This window comes from Podarcis liolepis (assembly GCF_965112155.1).
Source record: "Podarcis liolepis genome assembly, chromosome: 6".
In the NCBI taxonomy this organism is placed as follows: Eukaryota; Metazoa; Chordata; class Lepidosauria; order Squamata; family Lacertidae; genus Podarcis; species Podarcis liolepis.
The window spans coordinates 51,210,748-51,236,282 of NC_139559.1; the positions used below are offsets into that span (position 1 = coordinate 51,210,748).

At 42.9% G+C, this 25,535-nt stretch overlaps 1 protein-coding gene across 12 annotated transcripts in view; it reads left to right on the plus strand.

Moving 5' to 3' along the window:
* RNF220 (ring finger protein 220) overlaps window positions 1-25,535 on the plus strand; it is a 326,551-nt gene that overhangs the window by 111,695 nt on the left and 189,321 nt on the right. For 7 of the 12 annotated variants that reach the window (XM_083509604.1, XM_083509606.1, XM_083509608.1 and 4 more), the window contains one exon: window positions 6,067-6,141. The exons of 3 other annotated variants lie outside the window; for them this stretch is intronic. In XM_083509604.1, coding sequence (XP_083365730.1) covers window positions 6,067-6,141 — 75 coding nt within the window. Of the gene's footprint in view, window positions 1-6,066; window positions 6,142-23,260; window positions 23,319-25,535 lie in introns of those variants that run through there. 2 more of the 12 variants (XM_083509609.1, XM_083509597.1) reach the window with 2 other exon arrangements.

Below are 25,535 nucleotides of genomic sequence, written 5' to 3' on the forward strand. Positions count from 1 at the left end.
CTATTGGCAGAAAAATCTGCATACCCATAACATGCTGTCCACATTTGATATAAAATCCAATGACATGTGACATTTGGAAAAGGTCACTTCTCCCCCCAGAATTCATAATCCTGCTCCAGCCAAAGAATCCACAAGGTCATCATCTCTTCAGTGGGTCTATTGATTCCTCGGGGTGGGGGGGGGGATGAGAAATGGGATAGGGATTTCTTTATCCATCCGGCAAAAGGGGCTGAGGATGGAGAGGTTGTAGGATAATTACTAGGTGATGGGGGAGTTGCCTGTTAGTCTGATGACAGCTTCAGAGATTGCATGAGAGAGGATAATTAGCTGAAAACAATTCAAGAGTCATGGACTCCATATAGAGCAGGTATCAACTACATGTTCATATGGAGTTATGAAGTAAAGGTCAGGCAAGAGGGGAGAATGGTTTTGCACTTGAGTCATGCTTGTGGCATCTGGTTAGCACTGTGAGAATAGGATGCTAGACTAACACGCTTGGCAGGCTTGATATAGCTTGCAGGCCAAGGCCCATGCCTGACCCTAGAGTGGATTACTGCAATGCATTTACAGGTAGTTGTCTTTGAAAACAGTCTAGAAACTTCAGCTAGTCCAAAATGAGATAGCTAGATTGTTAACTGGGACTGGCCTTTCTGATCATATGTGAGTATTTGTTGTTTGTATCTGTCTGTCTTGTGACACAATGGAAGAGTGCACCTTTTGTTGTAAAGTCAAACCTTTGGAGAGTTACAGTGCCTGCTGTGGCTGTAGAGACCAATACAGGAGAGACACGTTTTATTGCAGGTAGGACAGATGAAGGCATCTGGTTTTGCTGCTACAGGTGCATCATGGTGTTTCTTTTATCTGTGCTCCTCCCAGTAGTCATTCCTCCTGTGGTCGCTGCTGTGGATACATGAGCTAGCTGACTCTAGGCACTTTGATCATCTGCAAGGGATTCCCATATGGCGGTGTTAATGTTGTTAACCTCCATATCTCATTTTCAGACAACTTTGTAACACAGAGTTGGTCTGGCAACAGGCCTAGTGCCTGAAGCCAGCTCCCTTTAGAGGACGTCCTTGGGGATCCTGCCATCTTCCATTCTTTGGACATGATCAAGCCAGCATAGACTTTACTGAAACAGAAGCGTGAACATGCTGGGAATGTGGGCTTGGGGAAAAACATATTTGTTTGAGACTCAGTCCTGGAAGGCATTGAGGCATTGCTACTGTCGGGTGTCAGTTGCCTACAACTCACTTCCATAAAGCAGTGTGCTCAATGCTCAAGCCTGGTAGACCTTCATCTTGCTATTAGTTGTTAGCGTCACATTTTCCCCTACCCTTTTGGAGAGGTGAGCCATTGCCCCAGCTGCCTTGCCAATATGCTTGTCCAGCTCAGTGTCGATGGAAAGGTTGCTGGTTATGGTAGATCCCAGGTAGACAAAATAGTTTACCATCTCAAGCGTGTGGTCACCAGTGCTGATGTGTGGAGTGCTTGCAACATCCTGACCCAGGAAGTTGGTCTTTGTCAGGCTGATGGTGACGCCAAGCTAGGTGCAGCCTTTTGCAAAACAGTTGATAAGTCTCTGTAGAGTGGTGTCAAGGCTGTGTCATCTGCAGACACCATCTCTCAGATAAGAACCTTCCACACTTTTGTCTTGAACAGACCCCTGTCAATCCTTGAATGGAAGTATGCACCACCTTCAGTCGAGCTGAAGGCATAGGAGAGCAACAGTGAAAAGAATATGCCAAAGAGTACTGGAGCAAGAACACGGTCCTGTTTCACACGGCTATTTATAGGGAAGGCGTCCAAGGATGAACCTTCATACTGGACGGTGCTGTGCATGTTCTCGTGGAAGAACACAATCATCTTGTGGAGCTTTGGGGGGCATCCTATCTTGTTGAGCAGTGTTAAGGGTCCTTTTTGGCTGACAAGGTCAAAGACCATTGTCAGGCCTATGAAGGTGATATACAGGGGGCATCTCTGCTCTTGGTATTTCTACTGGCTCAGTGAGAAAATAATGTCAACTGCTGACCTAAACTCTAAAGATGCATTATGACTTGGGATAGGCCCTGTCAGCGAGTAACTGTAATCTGTTGAGAACTATGTGGGCAAAGGCTTTCTCTACAATACTCAGCAAGGAGATACTATGGTAGTTGTTACAATCATGGCAGTCATCTTTGTTATTATAGAGGGTCAGAATGCCTGGGTCGTGCAAGTCTTGTGGCACGGATCCTTTCCCCCAACTATTCCCATGTGAGGAGTAGGTCAAATTCAAAGTGCTATTTTTAATGTTCAAAGCTCAAAATGTCTTGCTGCCAGGTTCCCTAAAGATCAACTCCTCTGACACTTCTTACACTGACCCTAGGACCTTTAGGAGTTCTTCTCAGGGTGCCAAATGAGGTATGGTGGGTGGCTGTCAGAGAAATGGCATTTTTATTGGTGACACCCGAATGCTCTCCCCAGAGAGACTCACCTGGGGCCTATGTTATGGTCTTCCTAGTAGCAGATGGCAACCTTTTTATTTTCCTGCTTTAAGACCTTAAGTGGCTTTACCTCAGTTGTGTGAGTGTAAGTTTTATTGTTGCTGGATTTACTTATTTATTTTAATACCATGGCAGGCTTTATTCTACTTAATTTTTATGGTTTTTAGTTTTTATTGTTAACTTCCCATAGGACATTGTTAATTGGGTGGTATACAAAGGATGCAAATCAATCAGTGGATCAATTTATATAGTCCTGGGTTTAACCACATGCTCATGGTGGTTGGATGAACACAGCAGTTGTGGCTTTATTACTATACTGTAGAATCAAGAGTGTGTGACGAACACCCACCTGAACTGCAATTTGTTTTCCCTTAGCAATTGGTTATTGCTACAGGCAGTGGTAACCCTAGCTCTCTTGTCTCTTTCCTCTCCTTTGCATATTTTTGACTCATGCTTCTTCCAAGAGGCTCAAGGATATTGTATCCTCACAATAAACCTGTAGATGTACTTTAAATTGCATATTTGTGATACAGGTTTATGTGAACTGATGTCATATTTCTGGTGTGTAGTCGCGAGCAAGATCAGCCCTCATAATCACATAGCTGTCTAGATTTGCATACAGCCAGACTGAAAGTAAGTACATGATTCCTGGGGAGGGCAGTATGGTCAGTGTTCCTGCAGAATTTGAATGGACTGTCTCTTACTATGGTACCAATCTGCATGGCACAGTTAACAGCAAATAGATAGTATGGCTCTATGAAGCTGAGCAGTACATCAGCATGCGAGCTTCCTGGCACATTCCTGTTGAATGCTGGAATGTATAGGAAGCATACAGAAAAGGAAGCCCAGTGTGCCATTGTACAACCTTTCAGCCTTACACTTTGAGAAGCAAAGAGTGTACTTCTTTAGCTTGCTCCTCATTCTTCCAGTGTGCAGCACAAATACTTGGGTATCAAGCAAAATGCCAGAGATCAAACACATGATAATTCCCAAATAAATGTAACGTCTTTATGGAAGGCTCAATCTGTAGGCGATTAAGCCATACAACAACAGTATGCTAGGATTGCTAAATTTTGTACCCATCTTTGCAATCAAAATGAGGTCTAGTAATTAGAATTCTGAAGGTACCAGAACAGACATTCTGCAGTAAATTTGCCTACCATTGAAAGACAAAAGGCTGGATTCAATTATAAAGGTGGGTTAACGGGAGCCAGTGCAAGGAGTTCTGCTAGTGCAATGGAACTTTCTCTCCTCTCCTCCCTCTGCATGCCCCGCAACCTAAATTGACTAAATGTGTGTTGGGAGAACCCCCAGAACAGCACAGGGAGATGAGAAGGGAAATTGTTTCATTGGGCAAACTGAAATGCTTGTGCTGATGGAATGATTGGAAAAGTGTGATGATGAATTTCTCCCATAATGTTTGTGCTAAAATTGGATTGTAATTTAAATTGGATGGTAATTTGATTAATTGTAGGAATGCCATTAAAATGCATAATTATCAAAACAGATTTCAGAATATCCTTTTTACCACAACACACTGACTGAACCTAGTAGAAGGGCCCCAGTTCCAAAACTAATCTATGCCTACTGAATTATTTTGAGATATCTAGTGGGCATACAGGAAAAAATTGCAGATTATAAAACCGGTTTATTTCTGGATTGGGAATTGGGGAAGTTTCCTACTCCCTAATTACAAGCCACACCATTTGTACAATTCTTAAATGTCTTGTTCTATGTCTTATTTTCCTCTTGGCAATAATGGAGCAGCTGTATGCTGTTCACGTTTACAAGTCTAGATCAGATGTAACACTTGCTGAATTTAAGGGTTGCAATTGGGAGTATACCTCACTGATTTTCAAGTCACCATGTGGGAGAGCATTCCATACTCCTATTGAGGTGACTTTTCAAAGCAGAGAGGACTATTGCGGATGTGGCCCTTTCGTGCTGTCCAAACCACTGTGAGTTATGGCTTCTCCAGCCTCTAATTATGCAGTCAGCCCCCAGTCGCCTGTTCCTAACGAGGCTGACAGGCTAATCTCTCAAGAGCCCTTAATGTGTTATCATCTCTCGCTGGGTGACCTCATATTTCTAACTGCTTTGGTGGGGGGAGGAAGGAAAAGTGTCGTCTGCTCTCCCCCCTCAACATAAGCCCACATCCTCAGGCTCATCTGTTCAGGCAAGGGAGATCAGCCCATCCATCACCTACCCCGTTGGGCTATTAGATGATTAAAGGCATTTTTTATAATATTTGGGCGAGTTTTCAAAGCTTCTTGCAAAGTGTCTGATTAACACCCGTTTTAACCCCTCACTGGTCAGATTGCAAACCCCAGGAACAGGGGAGATGCACATGGGCAAGACTGTTAAGAGATGCCTGCCTTCAGCAGCATTTGTTTTGTCTGCTCATGCCCAGATCACTGACAAGGTGTGATTCATGGTCCCTGGACACCTGCAGGAAACAGTTCTTCCTTGCCAACTGGGACCTGGTGGTTTATGAGGTTTTAACGGTTCCAGGGGACAGGAAATGGGACCCTGGTTTGTTATGCAACAGGCTGTGCAGGCGCTGATTATGTCTCCTCTTGGTAGCAGATCCATTAGTTGCCCTTAGGAGCAGAGGGTCAGGATGGATTGCAGTTCTGTGGCCCAGCAAGGAAAGCAGCTTGAGATGTGAACACCACACAATCTTTGGCATTTTTTACCTTATTCGCATGCTTACCCTTGTGCCCATTTCCTAGGTTCACCCACACCTCAGGTCACACATTCCTTCCAGATCTGTTCCTTTTGGGGAGTTATCTGTTGCAGCTAAAGGCATGGAGACTGGGAAAGTGAGCCATGGGACAGAATTGTTCATGGTAGTGGTCTCTTTGTCTACCAGAGCCCCCTTTGGATTTGGAACTTTCTGCCAACTCTGCTCAGGTTTTTCTCTACATTGATTAAAGTTAAGGTACACAGGGTTGTGTACATATGTGGTGCAGTTGCACAGCATGTATAGTCATGATTAAGGCCCTTTGCATGGAGGAAGTGTAGTCATTAAAGGGCACTGAGTAACAAACACAAAACAGAGTTCTGGAGTTAAAAGTTGATCATGTCTCAATTGCAAAAAGTGCCAATATTTTAAGAGAGAGGGTAGCTGACTTTTAAGAGAGAGGCTAGTTACTTGGGGAAAGGGTGGTTTTTCTGCTTCATGCTGTCTGTACATTAAAATGTGATGCCTACTCAAAGAGCATACAACTTTCTTTAACAGGTTTTTGAAGTGCAAAGTATATATGAGTGGAACATTCTTTCTACAGTTTATCTAGCCTTCAAGGCAAATATTCTGATGGATGATACCTTATGGGAAGCTGTTAGTTGTTGGGGGCTTTTGAGAAATGGTCTATTCACAAATGTTCCTTTTGTGCTTTGTTTGTAAGACCCCAGCACTTGAAGCAGAAGCTTCAGATGCTTAATCCCATGACGCTTGCTGAGTTTGGAAAATCTCTGCTGTTAAATGTCACTTGCTCAGTTGTAGGAGTCAATTGATTGATTGTCGTCCTTTGTGATGCTCATTGTCATATTTCATAATCTCAATTTCTTGTCAATTGATTGCCAGATAGAAGCGACAGCCAAGGAGGGCCGCCAGCGTCTGCAGGGGCCAGCCAGCGCATGGCGTTAACTTTCCCTCTCTGTAAGTGTTCCCTTCTTTTATTACTGTTGTGGGGTGGTTCAGAAAATGAATAGAAGAATAGTTTGGGTAGATGATAATAGTCCTGGGGATAACTGTGCTGTTAGCATTATCAAACATGTCACATTTTTCAGGCAAGAAAAGAGAACATTTATTTTTAATAAAGGTGTTTTCTGGTGCTTGGCTGAGAATAGCACCTAGGAGTCCTGGCTCCCCAGCCCTCACTGCTCTAACTTCTAACTTCTAAAAAGAGCTGGGAATAAACTGAGCATTGTCTCGTCAGGGACAGTTAATTGTAATTTGTGTAGGCACGTTTTAGGGTGTTTAGGGTGGTAGGTGGGGTATATTATTGTTCTGGGAGGTTCAACGCCATGTAGGCAAGCTGGATCAAAGCTCTGCCCTCTCCTCTTCTCACGCAGCTGGGAAGACTTCTGCCAAGATTACTTTCAGTTTCAGATAATCTCATTTTAATGCTACACGTGAAGCAGGAATCTTGGTATTCAAACCACAGTTATCAGGACTGGCCTAAGGCATTTTGCTTCCTGAGGCAAAGGACAAGATGGTGCCTCCTCCTCTTCCACATACAGAAACCAGCTGGACTGACAGCTGATCTTACTTCAACTGTATGACTGTATATCATCCTCCACTGTGCCTGAGGCAGCAGGCCAGGTTAGAGAGACAGTTTAATTTATACAGTTCTCTCCTCCAACAGAGGGGGAATGTCTGGTTTGAAGTTGTTTTGTTTAACAATGAACCAGTGTTCATTTAAAATCAGGATTCCTGGTTTGCACATTATGCTAAAATGAGATTATTTGAAACAGAAATTTATGCCAGTAGAAATCCTCCCAGCCATGAGGTGGAAGGGAAGAAGGGAGTGGACAACCTGAATGCTTTGCTTGGGCTTGCTATGGTTCATCCATGTCACAGTTCCTAAACCATTGATTACTGTTACCTACAAACCAGCCATTGCTTGGGTGGGTCAGACAAATAATTTATCCTGGATTAGACAGTTTATTTTTATCTATTTAATTCATAAAATTTATATACTGCTGAATAGCAGAAAAAATATCCAAGTGGTTTACAAAAAAGATAAAACAATAAAATAATCACTTTGAAAATTGCAACCATAATTTAAAACATACAGGTTAATACCGCAATAAAAGAGACTGAAACCAATTAAAATTCTTACAAACTTTCTAAACATCTAAACAATGACTGTCAACAGATGCTACTGAAGATATGCAACTGCTTTGCAGTTATGTTAACTCAAGACTGTGTGTATTATGCTTATACAATGTTAATTCATGACTGTTTGTATTAGGCTTCTATTGGGCATTAGACCATACATAATTTGAATTCTATCATAGAACCTACAACAGAGAAAGCTGCTTATACTGAGTCAGACCATTGGTCCAACTAGCTCAGTATTGTCCACAGTTATGACTGGCAACTGCTCCCCAGTTTTTCAGAATGGAACTTTCCCCTAGCCCTACATAGAGAAGCTGGAGATTAAAACTGGGACCTTTTGTATGAAAAACAGATGCATTGTCGCTGATTTGTGGCCCTTCTCTTCAATTGCTCACCAAGAACCTCAGCTTTTAATTTATTAATTTTTATAGACTTCTGAGTTTCAGGAAAAACTTTGGAAGTGTACAGTGGTGCCTCGCAAGACGAAATTAATTCATTCCGTGAATTTTTCGTCTTGCGAAGCACGGTTTTCCATAGGAATGCATTGAAAATCAATTAATGCGTTCCTATGGTCAAAAAAAGTCCAAACAAAGCCAAATTTGGTACAACAAGAGTTTATTAAGTGCTCTTTAAAGTCACACATACTGTAAAGAGCATTTCAAAATTCAAACCCAGAATTTTTTTAAAAGAACAGCAGAGTGGCCCAATGGTCACAGAAAATGATAAAAATGCAGAAAAAACCCCACAAGCTTCCAGATTCTTGCAAACCCCTCCCCAACTGTTCCCCCAGCCACCCAGCACACAGAAATTCAAATCCAGAATTTTTTTTAAAAAACAGCAGAGTGGTCCAATGGTCACAGAAAATCATCAAAATGCAGGAAAAAACACACAAGCTTCCAGATTCTTGCAAACCCCTTCCCAATACCAAGTCCTTGAATTCCAAACACCCCAACCCAAAACCCAAAACCCCCCAAAAAAGTTTTAAAAGCTTAACTTACCAAATGGCTGCAAAAGAAGTTTTGGGAAAGCTTCAAAAATCACCAAAGTCTTTAAAAACCTCAAAAAAGGCTACTATGTATACTGCGTTCTATGAGTTGCTCCTCAAAGTCAAGTCGCAACTGTATTAACGGTGTTAAGAAAAAGGAAACTAACTTGCAAAACGTTTTCGTCTTGCGAAGCAAGCCCATAGGGAAATTCGTCTTGCGAAGCAGCTCAAAAACAGAAAACCCTTTCGTCTAGCGAGTTTTCCATCTTGCGAGGCATCCGTCTTGCAGGGCACCACTGTATTGGAAATGTCTGATGAGAGCTTAGAATGCAATGGATGTTTTAAACAGGGCTTATAAGAACAGAGCTGCCCTTCTGCTCCTTGTTCCCCTGTCTTCTTCAGATTAATGTTACTCTTCTTTCTTTGCCCTGTGCCACAACCTTTCCATTGCTTACAACTTCTGAATGCAACAAAGCTCCCTGTTATACAACAAGATTTACTTAATGCAGATTAATTGAGCAATCTGAATGCCTAATTTGCCATGCCAGGGGGGGTTGGGCTGGATCCCCTGAGGATTGCTGTCACGTAATGGCAATGGGTTTATTCCAGGCCTTTTTGCTGTGCCAGACATGAAGGTGGTGCAGTGAAGAGGCATTTCACCGGGCGAGTGCAAACGGCAGGGCTGTGTTTGTGCTGCTGCTGCTGGCCAGGGCTTAAGACTGTAGCCTAAGTCCTACATTGTGTGTAACCTATTTGTAAAACACAATTTCTACATGAACATGTGAAATGTGATTGATCCATTTATTACATTTAGAAGCCCACCCTTCACTAAGCATTGTCAGTCTTGTTTGAAGGGGGGGGGGCTTCGTTTCACTTGCCCCCTGTATTTGCATTTTACAATGAAAGCCATTGAAACCAGAATCTATTTGATGGTCTTCTCCCATAATTTAGGACATCTTTGGAAATTCCACCCCCATATTGTTCAGGTTGAAATTAGAGTGTGCGCACAAGACTAATAGGTAAACCGGTTTGGAGAGTGGCTGTTCAGATGGCTCCACAACCTGGTTCCGATGGCAGTGTTTTGTGTTATCTTCCGCCTCCCCCCCCCCCCCACTCCAAACAACCTTTACTGGAAAGCATATGGAAAGGAGAGCAGCCGACCTTTGGCACATTTATTGACACTCCCAGAGTTCATACTGCAACTCTACAATCTTTCCCTGAGATTATTAAAAATTAATTGATCACTTTTATATCCCCCCATGGTGCCCGACACTGTCGCTGCGAGAGGGGCCAAGGGGAGGAGGGCGTGTGCAGGCGTAGCAAACACACTGATAAATGTTAATTACTCTTTTATGGCCCTTGTCAAATTCCAAAGCAAGTCATAAATTCATTAAACTCTAACGGATTAAGCACATGCAGCTTATTTAGCCGCCATAAACAAGATCATTTGTATGTTGGTTTTTCCTTTTTTATTGCTTCAGCAGCAAAAAGGAGAAAAAATTGACTCAGGAGCTCCTGATGGGTTTGAAAAGTTGGGCAGTTAATATCCTGCTGCTATTGTCTCTTATTATTTTGTATACATATAGCTATGTACAATTGATATTTGGCATGATAAATTATTACTGTCTTATTTCTGGATAACAAAAGATAATATAGTAATATACCTTTTAGAGAACCAAATTGCATTGGTGAAAATTCATTCTGGCTTTCAAGTTCTTCAGCAACAAATAGATCCAACTCTTTTGCCAGTTGACATTGATCACAGTACAAAGCATGACCGCCGCCTATTTTGTATCTCCCCTGTCATTACACAATGTATAGTATCAATATAATATTATGGTAGTTCTGGTAAAACATGCAGCCTTCTTTTATGAAATGGTTTCTGCTTGAATTGACCGCTTTGGAAGTATGCTCAGGAACACCACATTTTCTTAGGATTCAAAACAACAGTATTTTGACTCTTCGGAAATAAGATGATTTTCTAAGCTGGAGCATGCATTACCCTACTACAGTCATAAATGTGGCCCCCAAAATGTCATGAGAACTTCTTGGATAGAACACCAGTCTCACTTAATTTCATTGACCTCAGAAGAAGAGATGTTCCTAATAAGAGAAATGAAAAGCTGAGGCAAAGGCACTTGATTGAACTTTCAGTCCATAAGACTGAAAGCTCAGAAACTCATGGTTCAGTGTTATAGCCTACACAGCTTGGTTCTGGTCTCCTGGTCAACTAGTTGACTAGGTCTTCCTTGGAGGAGAAATGGAGCACTGCAACAAAATAAGTTCAGTATACTTAAGCTCCAGCTACTGGAACAGTTGTCTCTGCAAATTCCCTGGAGTGTGGATTTTTAAGTACTGACAGGAGATACTGAAATGATACAGGATGGAACTTAGAGGTTCCAAAAGACAAGGGCTTGCTACTGAAAACAGCAGCTATTTGTTCAGGTCTCCCCTCCGCCTTAACATCTGGTACAGTTTATCCTGTGTCCTCCTGATAGCATTATGCTGCATTTTCCTGTCCCAGTTCTACATGCTTCTGCCACTGGTAGAACTTTGGGACATGAGCAAAGTTGCATTACACATTATGAAAACAGAGTCGGCACAGGGCTGCCATTTTCAGAAGCAGACTTTTGTTCTTCCGTAATGTGTTGTTCTGCTCTGAAATGTGACCATTCAAGTCACAGGGAGACTTGGATCAATCCTCAGCTGTTCCTCTTTGACACAAAAGTCAGTGGTGAGTCTAATTAGCACGCCACATTATAGAAATGTATGTGAAAAGTTCTAACATTCATACCCAAAATCACCATGTCAACTCTGCTTTTTCAAGGCTGGCAAAGAGCCCTTATTTTGCATGCCTCAAAGTCTCAACCCCCCAAAACAGTATGGTTGCCTGGAGTTGCAAACACCTTTAATTCTGTGCATGGCTGCCCCATGTGGTGAGCTATCAGAACTGCAGCTTTTAACATCTACATGGCAAAGTATTCTTAGGATTTAGACTGGCCCTATCTACCAAGGCTGGCCATTGTGTCCTAAGAAGGGCTCTCAAAGTCTTCCTGCTTGGCTTGGGCATTACTTGAGTAGCAAGCTCTTTCCGGCTCTCTTTCTTTTCGGTGTTTCTTGTCTCTTACTCCTTGGTTCAGCTCTTGGCCCTCAGTTAACCTATAACAGATCAGCTTTGACAGATCAATCTTAAATTATTTTTTTTTACCGCAACAAAACATTATAGAACACATACAGGAATCTATTTTGCAAGACTGCAGATGTCAGTCAAAATGGTCAAAGTGCTGTCTTAGATAGACAAGACCACAACAGCCTATCGTTACAACAAGTGAGATCTGGGGTGGTATAGTGGCTAAAAGACTGGGGTTGCCATCCTAACCCACTTATCTGGGAGCAGATGCCAATGAATTCAATATGACTTGCTTTTGAGTAGATATGGTTAGGGCTGTGCTGTGTGTGACTAATCAGAAAATTTTCAGTTCAAATCTCACTTTCCCCATGAACTGACTTGATTACATTAGGCAAGTGATTCCCCCTGCCCCCCATTTTCTGCAGCCATCCATCTCCAATATAGGAATGATGATAGCATTGAGCATTACAAGGTTGTTGTCTACAGCAGGATAATGTATGCCAATCAAGTGCTTTGAACATCATAAAATGTCCAAAGCACATTTCTGCTTAATTATAATAAGTAGAACCCCAAAACTTCCACCGGGACAAATTTGACACCACTGTTTTCTCCTCGGTTAAAAAGGGGCCACTAATAAGCATCCAGATATGGCATTGGTCTTGGTCCTACCCATTGGTTCATTGGAATATCTGTGGGGCTCCCCTTGCCTCGAGACATAAAAATCTGCCCCCATGTTTGATGGATTTATGAGCACAGGGGTGGGCAGTCAGGGGTTAATGGAAGAACTGTGCCCTGTGCTCAGCGGTAGCTAACAGCCACTAGCTAATAACTTTATGGCTTCAAAGCAAGGCATTTATCATGCTGAAGTTTGTTTATGCACTAGTTATACAGCACATTATGGCAGATCTAAGTTGGACTGATAAATTCTAGATGACAAGCAAGGCTACTGAATGGGGCTTGCCGAGTCCAAAAGACCAGTAGCTTTTTCCTGAACTCTGCTTCCAAGATAAGATTGTTTTCCCTCTCTGTTGTTTAGTGTGCACAAAAGTGCATAAATTTGATGTAAAAGAAGACATGGATAATGTCCAAGACTTTTGCAAACCTCCCGCCTTGTGAACAAGAGCTAGCAGTGTGTATGGATAGATGTGTGCATATCACACTCATTTTCTGCAATACAGAAGTGGAATTATGTGGCCAGAATAAGTACAAATCAGGCACAATTGTCCCCCCCAATGTCTCTTATTTATGTCATTTAATCTATGTGGACGAGGGGTTGGGACCAGCCATCAGGAATGTTTGCAAAGAGCAAGTGTTGAACTCTAAGCCCTTATCACAAAGCATTCCCTAAAGAACCCTTTGGAATTTTGAGCTGGCACTGGCACTTTTTGCATATTTTCAGTTTTCCTATCAGCATGCTGACCATAAGTTAAAATCAAACCTGAAATTCCATAAGTGTTAATTCCAAGTATGATTTTGCTTTGCAAGGAGCAATTCTGGCAGAATGGAATATCTGTGGAATGCTGAAGGAAAAATGTTGGCATATTCTATTTTGGTGGAGACATTCTACATACTGCATTATGACAAACCTAGGATTGCAACCCAGTGTACACTTTATGTGCACTGTACATACCCAACATGGTACCCTCCATACATTGTTGTATTTCAGTTCTCGCCAACCCCAGCTAGCATGGCCAGTGATCAGGGATGATGGGGTATAGTCCAGTCTCTGGAGGATGTTGGAACCCCGGGGGGCAACTCAGCTTCCTGAGAGGGGCTTGCATGGTGTTAAAACAGAAACAGAAGGGAATCTCCAAATTCCCACACAGTCCCAATGCTCTTTGCCTGTGTTGACTTTATATTTGATCTTAGACTGATATTCCTAAGTTGCAGCTTTCACTTCTGGTCTCCCCTTCACTTCTCTTTTGGATCCTTTTGGGAGAGGTCACCCTTGCTTTGTCTGCCAAGCACAAAGAGGCTATCTCTTTTCATGTCTTAGTCTCATTGGTACATTGCATTATATGCTTACTAAATTTCCCTGTGATGTATTTACAGAAACAAACATAGGCATAGATATACTTGTCAGTGGCTTAAGTGTGATTTATCATATAAAAGTGGAGTATAAATAAATAAAGTTAATAAACTGGAATAAACACACTGGCCTGACAAGACAAGGAAGGGAGATCTTGGAAGGTGGATGGAGACATGAATTCTTGGGCCCCAACAATGGAAGAGGTAAGGCACAGTAGTAGAATGCTCAACACAGGCTCTGCTTCTGTGTGGTGACTGGTGCTGCAAGCAAGATCCACACTTCCATTGCGTGTTTATCCAGATGCCCAACAGTTTATGGGGTTCCCGCAGTGACCCATTTGTAGAATGGTTGGATTGTGTAGTCTTCATCTATATCGATGCCAGTGTACTGATATATGTATCCTGATCTGAAATGTTTTGTGTTAATATTTGTATACATTTGCATGTTCACCCCTGAATTGCCTGATAGTTCCTGCATGTGTGTTCCTTGGATACATAAATTTGTTCGTTCATGTGGCTGGAGAGGTTTCCCTCCATAGTTGTGTATATGTGTAATGATGTGTATGGTGGGCATCTGAATTATATTGTTCTGTGTATTGTGATATGGTTACCTCCTGCTTCATGACTGTGCACATATGTTTGTACATGAACACATAGTCTGCTGTGACAGCGTGGTTACATTGTGTTCGTGGGTTGGTGTGCAAGTCTTTGTATGTGAGTGCCAGCCCTTGTGGGCTGTAAATCCTGCTGCCCAGCTGAGGAGGTTGAGCGGTTTATTGCTCAAGGCCAGGCCCATGAATCAGGCAGAGGTGTCGGAAGACGCATTAACTCGTAGCCTTTGCTCAGTTGCTGTGTGGTTCCAGGAGGGGCCCTGGAGGCAGCGATTAAAGGCGGCACCTTCCCCTTTCAGTTTTATGGTAAGAGGAAAGCAGTAAATTAGAGGCCCAGAGGCTTTAGGGCAGGCCTCGCCCTGACATTGCTACCTGCTGCTGCCCTGACAGCAAGCAAGTTAGGCCCAGTCCAGCCCTGGGACAGAGAGCTTTCCAGTGGACTGAGGAGCGAGATCTGTAGTGTGAGAGAGCTGATTTGTAACAACTCTCCTTGGATAACTTTGAATTTGGGCCTGTATACAGGTGCATTTTCCAGCACAACAAACATTTATTCTTCTTTACAAGCAAATACACATAACACACAGGCAGTGCCACAAACTCTGTGTGTGGTATATAAGGCCCCAAAGTGTAGAAGTTTCATAACATCGGAATCACCCAGTTGGAAGTAGAAAAGCTGTACCTGTGAATGTTGACAAAAATTGTGACATGTCTGTGATGTTCACTTTGGGGACCAAGGACAGGGTGAGCTTGAGCAAAAGAATAACTTGAGGACAAGTAGGGCCTATGCAATTGCTTATACAGTGATGTCCACTTAACCACTTCAGTATCTTTAGTTCTTCCTACAAAGGACTTATTCTCATGTTGCTATTGTTGTTAATATTGTACACATATTTTATCCTCGCCTGAGTGTTTTCTCAAGTAATGGAAACCTGACAAGGGGTGCTTGGTCCTCGCCTCTTAGGATAGTTTGCATTTCCTGGTTTGCCCATTTCTGCATTCATTTAATGTTGAGAAGCATCGTAGGGAATATGGGAGACACAGGCATGTTGTAAGACTGAGAAAAATAACAGAAATTTACAGCCACACATGTAAGAGGTGACACCATACTGTGTGCTTGCCTGCAGGACTGCTCATGATAGTGTTATGCAACACAGTAGAAAGAAATCCATAGGTGATTAGTGAGTTGTGTGAGGGCATTGTTTGTTGATTGGACATTTATGGGAAATTGGAGTAAGTACAGAGAAGAGGAAAAAGGATGAAAGATGAAGAATGTTAGACATATCCAGCTGAAGAAAAAAAGTTTACTTTATTTAGCTTGAAACTAACTTCCATTTAATAGAAGTTGCCTTCATTACTTTGCATGTTAAGCCTTTAGATCAAGCTTCCCTCTTGAAGAATCACTGTGGACTTTGATGTATGCCCTATGAAGAACTCGAGGACTGATTGCTTTATTGTAAAATATGACCCATTATGTGAGACGCTTATTTAAGAAGAACATGATTGATTCTTTTGTCATCAAAGTTAATTTCTATGAGTCAGTGTCTTAACAAACATATGGTGACTGTTACTGTGCTGTCACAACTTGTGGCATTGGTGGTGTGGCACAAGGCAGTCTGGAATACCAGTGCAACATCATGGTTCAAACAACGGCTACCTTCAACATTCACAGGGAGTTGTTTCCAACACTGCAGGCATGGAGTTTTGCTCATGCACTGGGATTTCCCCTCCCTCTCTCCTTCAGTCCCCCCCCCCCCCGCCGTCCCCAAATATGCTCTGGAAGGTCTTCCAACCCTCTGGAGCAGATTTTGAGGGTGCATTGGGGACTGCAGGGGAGAGGAGAAGGGAATTTTTTGTTGCACAGCAGCAGCATTAAATATGAAGCAACAGGGATGGAACTAAAGATGCTACTAGAAGCCCAGAGCTGCTGCCACTCAGTAACTCTCCCCACTTCTTGGTAACATCTAGTATAACCTAACCTTTGACATGGTGTCATCATGTTGCCTGTTTCCTCCCTCTGTCTCCCTGACAGCCAATAATATAATGTAGGAATGGGGATATGCACAACACAATCACTTTGAGTTACATAATGTGTTACATTAGACCAGCTTTCCCCAACCTGATGACATCCATGTGTTTTGGACTTCAGCTCCCATCAGCTACAGACAGCACAGTTGTAGCCTAAAACATCTAAAGGGCATCAGATTGGGGAAGACTGTACTAGACATTGCCAGGAAGAGGGAAGAAAGATGGAGCAGCTGCTGCTCCGTGTCTCTGATAACGTCTTCCTTGTGCATGACAGTGTGAGGTGAAATATTTGTATGGGGCTTTGCAAGTGTTCCAGTTTTGTCATCCATTTTATCAGGTTGTACCAGAGGCGTCCCTGGTGCCTGGGTATGTCTTAATACCCCTAGCACCACTGTAAGATGTCTGCCAAGGTAAATGTTTCTTTTTTTTCCTTTTTGTATTGCTTGCCTTTTGGCCTAGAAAGGCAGCAGCCTCTTTTCCTCTGAAACCTTTTTATGACTCCGGGTATAATTAACTCAAGCCATAAAAAATTTTCGAATCCAAATAGATATAATTAACATTTAATGTCACCGGGTTTTTTGTGGATAGTCAAGACTATTAAGAAGTGAGTATTGATTGAAGAGGTGAAGCAGATGTTTCAGTTATTGGATCAGGACATCAGAGGGAAGAGGGAGCCAGGAGGCTGTGCTGGAGCTGATCCAGTGACTCTTCTGTGCCTCCTGGAAGAGATTGGTGTGCTAGGAAAAAGGCAGAGATTTTGTAAGTATTTTGCAGAACTCCTCCTCTCGTGCACTTGACCTCCTCCTCCTGCTGCTGCATAAGGGAAAGGCAGGGGAAGCAACATCTGGCTGGTGGCGGCAGCAGCAGCAGCAGGAGGCCAAGCACAAGAGAAGAGGAACCTCCAGCCATTGAAGCTGTGCTGCTGCCACACTCGGCTCCTGCTGCTGTCCCAACATCACGTGTGCTCCATTGGCCTCCTCTCAATCTTCTGCGCAAATAGGTCCCTCTGCCTTTGAGCATGGTTACCTAAGACTCCTGCTGGCCAGTCTGTATGTCAAGAAAGTAAACTGCAGAGGTGCTTTTTTCTGAAGTCAAAGCTTGTTTGAGGTATAAATTCAGAAATAGAAAAAAGTGAGCAGTATCTACATAGAGTCAAACTACACCCCACAAAGTTTTAGCCATATGTTTCAGTATTGCACCCAATAGTCAAGCAACTGTTTAATCCAACTATGGTAAACCAAAACCAAGGTTATTCTGGTAAGAAGGTTCTTCGATAAAGGAAGGGGGAAATGGAATTGCTCTTTGGCAACATTGGATAGAATTGCAGATCTAGCCTACAAAATGCCTAAACTAAATATGACATGTTAGCTGTTGGGGTGCTAGCCTTTGAGGATTGGGGAACTGGAGGAAGTGGTACATTCCAGGAAGGCCTGTACAACATACCCGTCCTGTGTGTTTGAATTCACTTTAAATTGTCAGAAACCCTTCTTTTAGTTATTAGTTACATTTGTTTCACACACACTCAGTTTTAAAAATGCTGCCAGGAAGACTTTAGAGCTGGAGGGCCCATGTATTCCTCAAGATCCATCATAGCACCTCTTATTGGTCATGTCATAACTAAAGTGATCTTGACTGGACAGTTGCTGCTCATCTCCCACTGGCAGCTGTTTAATACCAATGAATGGTAACAACTAACTGGCATGGGCTGCCAGATATCTTTTCCCTTCCTGGTTCTTATTTAGCTCCCTAACCCCTGGCCTCAATCCTGACTGATTATGCATCTGTTTTCCCTGGTCATGCAGCATATCTGATTTGAGCCTGACCCCTTGGGCCAAGCCTTGCCTCCTTGCTAGATCCTAGGGCTCTTTAGATGACATTCTTGGCTGATTCCCCTGCCAGGCCTGCTTGGGAAGTGCCAGGCTGGGTGAGAGAGTGATGGCATGCCATATTTTGTGTGCCCCCTGATCCTGGGAGCAAGACTTCCAAGCCCTGGGATTGATTGGGGCTTCTGATGCTGACAGATGACATGAGCACAGGAACATGAGGCAGGTCAGCAGAGCAGAAACCAGCAAACGCAAAGAAACAGGCTGCATTGAGTTTAATAAATAAAAACAGTGACATGCTGTGCTAGGGCTAGGAGTAGGAGGCTAGCCCTGCACCAGCAGCTTCTGGCACCCCTCTGCAGCTGACACCAACGTACCAGCTCTGGATTCACCCCAAATGCCCTAGACAGCACAGAGCTGCCTTTCTCTGCCCACACACAAACTCTGATTGTTTGGAAGCATCTCCTGCCCTGAATGTTTTGTGTTCCTTGTACTGATCAGTGATTATCATGGTAAGGAGGAAGGAAACACTGTTGGCATCTGTGTGCTAGCATCTCCATAGAATTTATTCACCTTTGCTCACATGTTGAGTTCAAGATACTCAAATTGGTACAGCACTGTAGCTTTCTGAGTTCTTTAAGTACCCATCTTTCATTTCTCACCTGACCATTGAAAGTAGGAGCCATTCTTGTCCAGTATCCAGAAAAATATAAAAAATGTATACCAAAAATAATGGGATTGGGCTATTACAACAGAGGACCATTTTCTACTTTTCACACTAGTTGGGAAGACCAGCTGGGTGGACATTTTAGCCAATATAAGGGCCTCCTCAGATCTTCTTCCTCCCCTAATAATAATAATTTATTATTATTTATATGCCACCCATCTGGTTAGGTTTCCCCAGCTACTCTGGGCAACTCCCAACAGAATTAAAAACACAAGGAGATATCAAACATTTAAAACTTCTCTAAACAGGGCTGCCTTCAGATGTCTTCTAAAAGTCAGACAGGGTGGGTGCCACTACCGAGAAGGCCCTCTGCCTGGTTCACTTCTTGCAGGGAGGGAACCGCCAAAAGCCCTCGGAGCTGGACCTCAGAGTCCGGGTTGAATGATGGGGGTGGAGACAGTCCTTCAGGTATACTGGGCCGAGACTGTTTAGGGCTTTAAAGGTCAGCACCAACAGTTTGAATTGTTCTCGGAAACGTACTGGGAGCCAATGTACAAGTCTCTATCCATTTTGATGTGAAGGTGAATTGCAAAGTAAAATTTTGCCTATATGGATTCCAGGACTTATTTTTTAAGGGACAACATCAAGGGGAACTTGGCAGCAGGGTGGAGACACAAGGCCTTGCACATTTTCTATGTAACCTCAGAAAAACTTCCTGGGAGGCAAAGGAGGCAATTTCAAACAGCCCTTTTGGAAGAGGATTATAATGTGGAGATACAAAGGGGTGGGAGGCCTCATGAGTCTCTCCCTAATCTAACATGGCAGTGTTGGTGGAGATTACAGATATGAACTTTCCCGAGGAAGCCCTCTTGGCACAAATGGACATGTAGCCACACTCAGGCAATGTGTTGTCCACCCACACTTGGGGAGGAGAGGCAGAACTGTCCACAACATGGCAAGATATGCTGCAATTGGAATTGAATCCTAACAATTCTAACTGATGTAATAAAGTGTCAAGTGACTGAATATCTGGCCTTGAAGTTAACTTGATGCATTAAACTTACGGTTTGGTCCTAGCAATCCTGTGGGCATATTTTTCCACCTAATCCTGCAGCAATCCATAAATTATGTATGAGGTTGTCCTGTGTTTGTGTGTTTAATAGAAGTTTTTCAAATTGTAAATTCTAACAGGTAGGTTTTCAGTATTTGATATTTCAGGCTGAGAAATTGGCAAGTACCCCACTTTGCACTTTTGGGATAGGGAAGGCATCACAGGGTCACTGTTGGAGAGGGATGAGGGACTCAAGGTGTTATGCACCAAGCTCCTTGAGACCTCTGGCACACTTAAGCGCATGCACTGTTCTTCTGACCACTACCAGCCTGCAGACCCTTCAGAGGATGCAGCTCTCATAGTGGAGAAGACTGCCTGGATAGAAGTAGAGTCAAAGCAATACTTCACCATGCTACAACTCTCTGTGAACTAGTTGGTGAAAGGCAGTATCTCCCCACTTTTCTTTGGGGTAGCCTTCAAATACTTCAGTTGACAAGGCCTTGTGGGTATCTGAATGGAGAGGCAACTTGCATTCAGAAAGGATAATTTTGGGGGATTTGGGAACTATCTTCACCAGTGCGTCTGCATTAAGAGATGGATTTTGCAGCATTTGCTGCTTCCAGGTAAATTCCAGTTCCAGGGTTTCATAAAGTTCCCATTGAAACTGTAGCCAGCAGCAACTGAAATCATATTGCAGTACTTCATCTAGCAATGTTGCAGTTATCTTTCAGTATATGCTTTTCTCAGCGTAGAACCCTTGCATGTTATAATCGTCTTTGCTATTAACAACGCCTTATTGGCATCCCAAAGTTACCTGTAGATCTGCAGACATGGCTACACTGCCTCCCCTCTCTCCTGCAATCAGAGTCTGTCTATCTCTACTATAATATCAGCATGTTTCTCCTTAGAGTTGGATGGAGTTTGAGAAGGTTTCAGGCAGGGGTCTCTACGTGCCTACCTGGAGTGAACCTTGGACCTTCTGCATGCAAAGCACCTTCTCTACCACTGAGCTACCGCCCTTTCCTAAGATTAACTAGATTGCACTGAGTAATTCATGTAAGCCTTTTAGAACTGTCCATTCATGTTTCCTGAATGCTCATTCTTCCTTTTCTTGCAATTGCGAACTCAGTCTTTTGCTACTTCAAAAATAACCCATGCATCAAGACATGTCAATATGGTGCAGCGTGTCAAATAAAGTGGGGAAAGAGCCTTAAAATTGGATAGTGATAGGGACAGATTTAATTTCTGCAGAAATCAATTAGCTGGAGAAAACAGGGTGGTGGGTGTGGTGAACAGGTATATAGTGCAGTGATGCAGATTCAGTTCCTCCTGCTCACCTGTCTATGTTGTAATAGAGTTGGGGTGGAAAGCTGGCCAGGATGAATGTCAGCATGACAGGTGCAAATTAGTTGTAGGAAGAGTTTATCTTTTTACGTTGTAGTCCTAGACATACTTACCAGTGACATGCAGTTAATTTTTTTCATAGGGGAACAGTTAAGGCCAGAGGCACCAGCATGCAGGGGGGGACACACAACTTCATGCATGTGATATTGTGAAGTCCTGACATTGTGCATGTGAGCATCGCGCCTCCCTAAGCCTATCAGAAACTTCTTGGGCTTTGCAAAGGAGATGCCAGAGCTCTGACAGGAAGCTAGAATCCTCCTGTCTCCTTCCGAAAGCCGATGGGCTTTGGCAAGATGGCAGGACAGATCTTGGACCCATCAGAGCCTTGCATCTCCCTCCCTAAGCTGGGCAGAAGCTTCCCGGGCTTTGGGAAGGAGGCACCAGGGGAACCTTTAGGGGACTAGCCTAGTTCCCTTAGTCCAATGACCGCACTGCACTGATACTTGTCTGTGAATTTCTCACTGAACTCAGTGGGATTTATCATACTGAATAGATATGCATAGGGTTGCTCAGTTAAAAGGTTTTATGCAAAAGCACTCAAAAGGAGAATATTAAATAGTGAAAGACCACAAAATAAGTTGCAGGCTGCATAACCCCCTTGTGCAAATATCAGCTGCAGCGCATGAAGAAAGCTGCCCTCTTGGATCTTTAACGGTCAGTGGTAATGGTGGGATGAGCTCCTGAAAAGACACAGGTGCAAGAACAATGATTGCACAAGTGATCTCCCAATCTGTTGACTTGGCTACACATTGACTGACGTTGAATCAATTGCTGAATAGTCCAGACCACCCTGGCCATGTAGCAAATCTTAAATTGTCCTAGAGACTTGTACCATGATAGTCACAACTTGCATAGTGAAAACCACTGGTATTTTTCTCAGGATATTTCAAGTTCCCCCAATTCTGGTCCTCAAGACTGAACAGAGTACTTTTAAAACATATATATTACATATTTGACTGAACACAGTACTGTAGATGATGGCTAGCAGGGCTGGATACAAGTGCATTGACTAGTTTTTCTTTATCTTTAGATTCATTATATCCCTCTTTTTGGCCAAAGTCTTTGAAGTGGCTCACAATGAGACCATCATATAAACTACAGACAAGAAAATAAAATACTTATCTTAAAACATAGTTGTTAATACCACTAATGCAACCTTAAAAGTAGGAATTGAAAAACAATAACAAATAATTTTAATTCAGGGTTCACGAGTTAAACATCAATCCTGTTTGACTCGGGGGGGGGGGAGTGCATGCTGGAAAAGGTGAAGAGAGAAATTCCCTGAGCAAGTTTGGGGTGCCACACCTGAGAAGAACCTAAATCTTATAGCTGTCTGCTGTACACCAGACAGCAAGGACACTTAAAACAGGGTTTTCCGAAATTATATTAAAACACGGGAAGGGACATGTGGAGGATATACTCCTCCAGATAGCCAAAACCCAAACTGTTTTATTATCTCAGTTCCCACCTTATTTTGGTCAACATTTCTCATGCTTATTTTATCATGCAGCAAACCCCTCTCTATTGCTACTATTTAGCCATTTATTTTCTTATTTTGTATTTGAGGTTTTTGGCCTGTGTTATCATTTTCTTGGAATTTAATTTTACATGTCCAGTACTCTCAATTTATCAAGAGGGTTTTGAATGTTAATATTTCCTTCCAAAGTGTTCATGGTCCCTTCCAGCTTTGTGTCATCGGCAACTTTGATAAGTGTGCTCTACTCTTTTATCCAAGCCATTAATAAAAAGGTTGAATAGCAACATGCTTGAGATAATCTAATTACATTACTTTGGGCTGGAATGCATTCAGGATTAGCTCTTAGCCACTGGGTCACATTCTGTTCCCTCTGCTGGATCAAGCACTTCCTTCAAACTTTGGTTTAAGCTTGCTCCCCTGAAGCCAGAGATCTGAGTGTGATAGCATAGTCTTGCATTGGTGGAAGATGCAGGATGGCGGGTGAGCTTGTGGGGCAAGGTGCCTGGGGAGCTGTTCATCTAATTCCAGGAGGAGAAGTGTGTCAGCCTGAGCAAAATTGGCTGGCTGCTGGATTTATTCATTTTCCCTTGTCTCTGCCTTGTGGCAGGTGTTATGCTAAGAGCCTTCGCCGTACAGCCATCTCGCTAAAGCCCAGGGCGGCTTAGCACTTTAAATGGTTTTGCTGCCACTGCAGTGATCCATGCTTGTCAACAATTTGAGAGCCCTGGAGAGTGTCCACACAAACAAGATGGTAGAGGAGGAGGAAGCAGCCAGCAGCAAAGCTAAAGCAGGTACAAATGCATCCAGCCTAGACGTGAGGATAAGCTATTCAGCTTCTCTTATTGTATTTGAAATGTTACTTACCTATGTATGAACTGATTTATATCAGAATCCTAGAAATATCTCTCATCTCTGTGCAAAAGCATCTTGCATTTCTTCTTTTCCAATGGCTAAATGTTAAGCACAGAGCCAAGGTTAGGACACTTAAATGCCAACAAGCAAGTAAAATCAAGTTTGAACAATTTCTGCATTCAATGACCAGCATAGTAGGGGACAACATTTCCACTCACCCCAGTCTTTATTTACAAGACCAGGGCAAGAAATTGTATCCAGGAAGATGATATTTCCAATTGAAAATATTACCTAGCTACATGACCGGTATGGAATATAGCCAAGCACGCAGACTCCTAAACAAAACAGCCTGAGCTCTTGATGCCCAGGGTGTCTCATAAAGTTTCTGAAAAATCTAAGTCATTTACACACAGGTGTTTGATGTGGATTCCCAAGGTAGCTAGTTCACTGTATCCAGAAGGAAGTTAAATTTTGAAACAGTGATCAATACAATTAGATTGGTGTTTGGAGCACTGAAACCTGCTCCCAGAAACGGAATTGCTTCTATGGAAGTACTGTATTAAAGGCATGTTCAACCAGGCTGAACCAAAAGTGGTTGGCCTCTGAAGCCAGCTTGTGGTGTTCAAACAGTGTTGTAGATCTTGTTATGTGTTAGCATCAGGTGCTTTATCATTAATATTTTTATTTATTTACTAAATATCTATACCACCCTTCATCTGAGGATCACAGGGTGGTTTACAACATAAACACACAATAATGCATACCACAATAACACAGTACCCCGCCCCCCAGTTTAAAATGCCATAGATTGTTTAATTAGCCAAAGGTATGGGAGAAGAGGTGCATAAAAGGAGTCACAATGTGGGCTATACTTTTCCTTTTATGCTGAAAGCACACAGCTGTTTAAAGATTTTGTAGCCAGCTCCAGTTGCCTGATATTGATGGGAGAATCATGAGACTTCAAAAACAGAGGGGGTTCTTTGGTTTTTTGTTTCCAAATCATTATCACATGAAAGACCTATGCTTAGTCAAAGACGCTTTGAAGGAACTTTTATTTTATTGACATTTATATCTTAATACTCATGTTTTAAGGTGTGTGCCCTGCTCTCTTGAAAATGGTTAAATGAATGCATATTTCACTATGAAGACCATGCAGGGAGGGGAAAAAACAAAGCTACTGACCAAAAGTGCATCTGAGCAGCAAATTGGCCATAAATAATCATACTCTTGACTGATCCTAGCACATGGGTGACAGACAAATTAAGACCATGAGATTTTGAGGTGCATGTCAGTAAGCATTGGGTGTAACTCTTGGCTTGGTCAGTGGGTTCCCTCTTGGGTACAAATTGTTCTCACTGGACTAGAATCTGTGGAGCAAATGGCTAACAATCTATAAGCCACCTGGCCATTACATAGGTATCTAGGCCCTTTTCCATATTTTTATGTTTTGTTTTGCTAGTTCTGCTTGCCATCTCAGGTGGTGCTGGTGGTAAAACAATCTCCATGAGTCAAGGCAATGGTGCTGTGGCCTGCAGGATACCTAGCGTCATATTCCTCATATCTGGCAGGATTTGATATGGTTTCAGTTATCCAGCACAATGGAAAATTGTTAATCATATGACTCTTTCCCATGGAGAGGGAGAAATGACTTTAACAGCATTGGTGGGTTAACGGCTTGGCCTCGCTGATATGGCAAGGAGTTCAGTTCATGTTTGGTTTTAATAACCATCCCTTATTGCTAGCAAAAAAGATTCAAAGCAAACAGGCAACAGGGCAGTCAGAAGCCCTGTTGCCTACAACTTTTTCTCCCAGCCCGCCCCATACATTTACCTAACGCTAATGAGATGTATTGATTGGAATGATGGGATTTGTAAAGGTCGTGGGGTGACAGTCCATAAAACCAGCTGTGCCGGATCTGCAGCATCAGGGCCGATGGGTCTGGGGGGACAGATTAAGCCTTTGCACTGCAAGAGCTGACATCAATTACCTTGCAGATGTGTGAGCAGTTATAATGTATCTTCCCATGAGGCAGTTAACTCCACAGAGGTTCCTTTCCCCTACTCAGTTCTCCAAAGCCTGTTGAGTTATCTGGTTTAATCTTAGTAAATCAGAAAGGGAGAGGGACGCAGAACTGCTTGTGCCGTACCCTCTTGGGA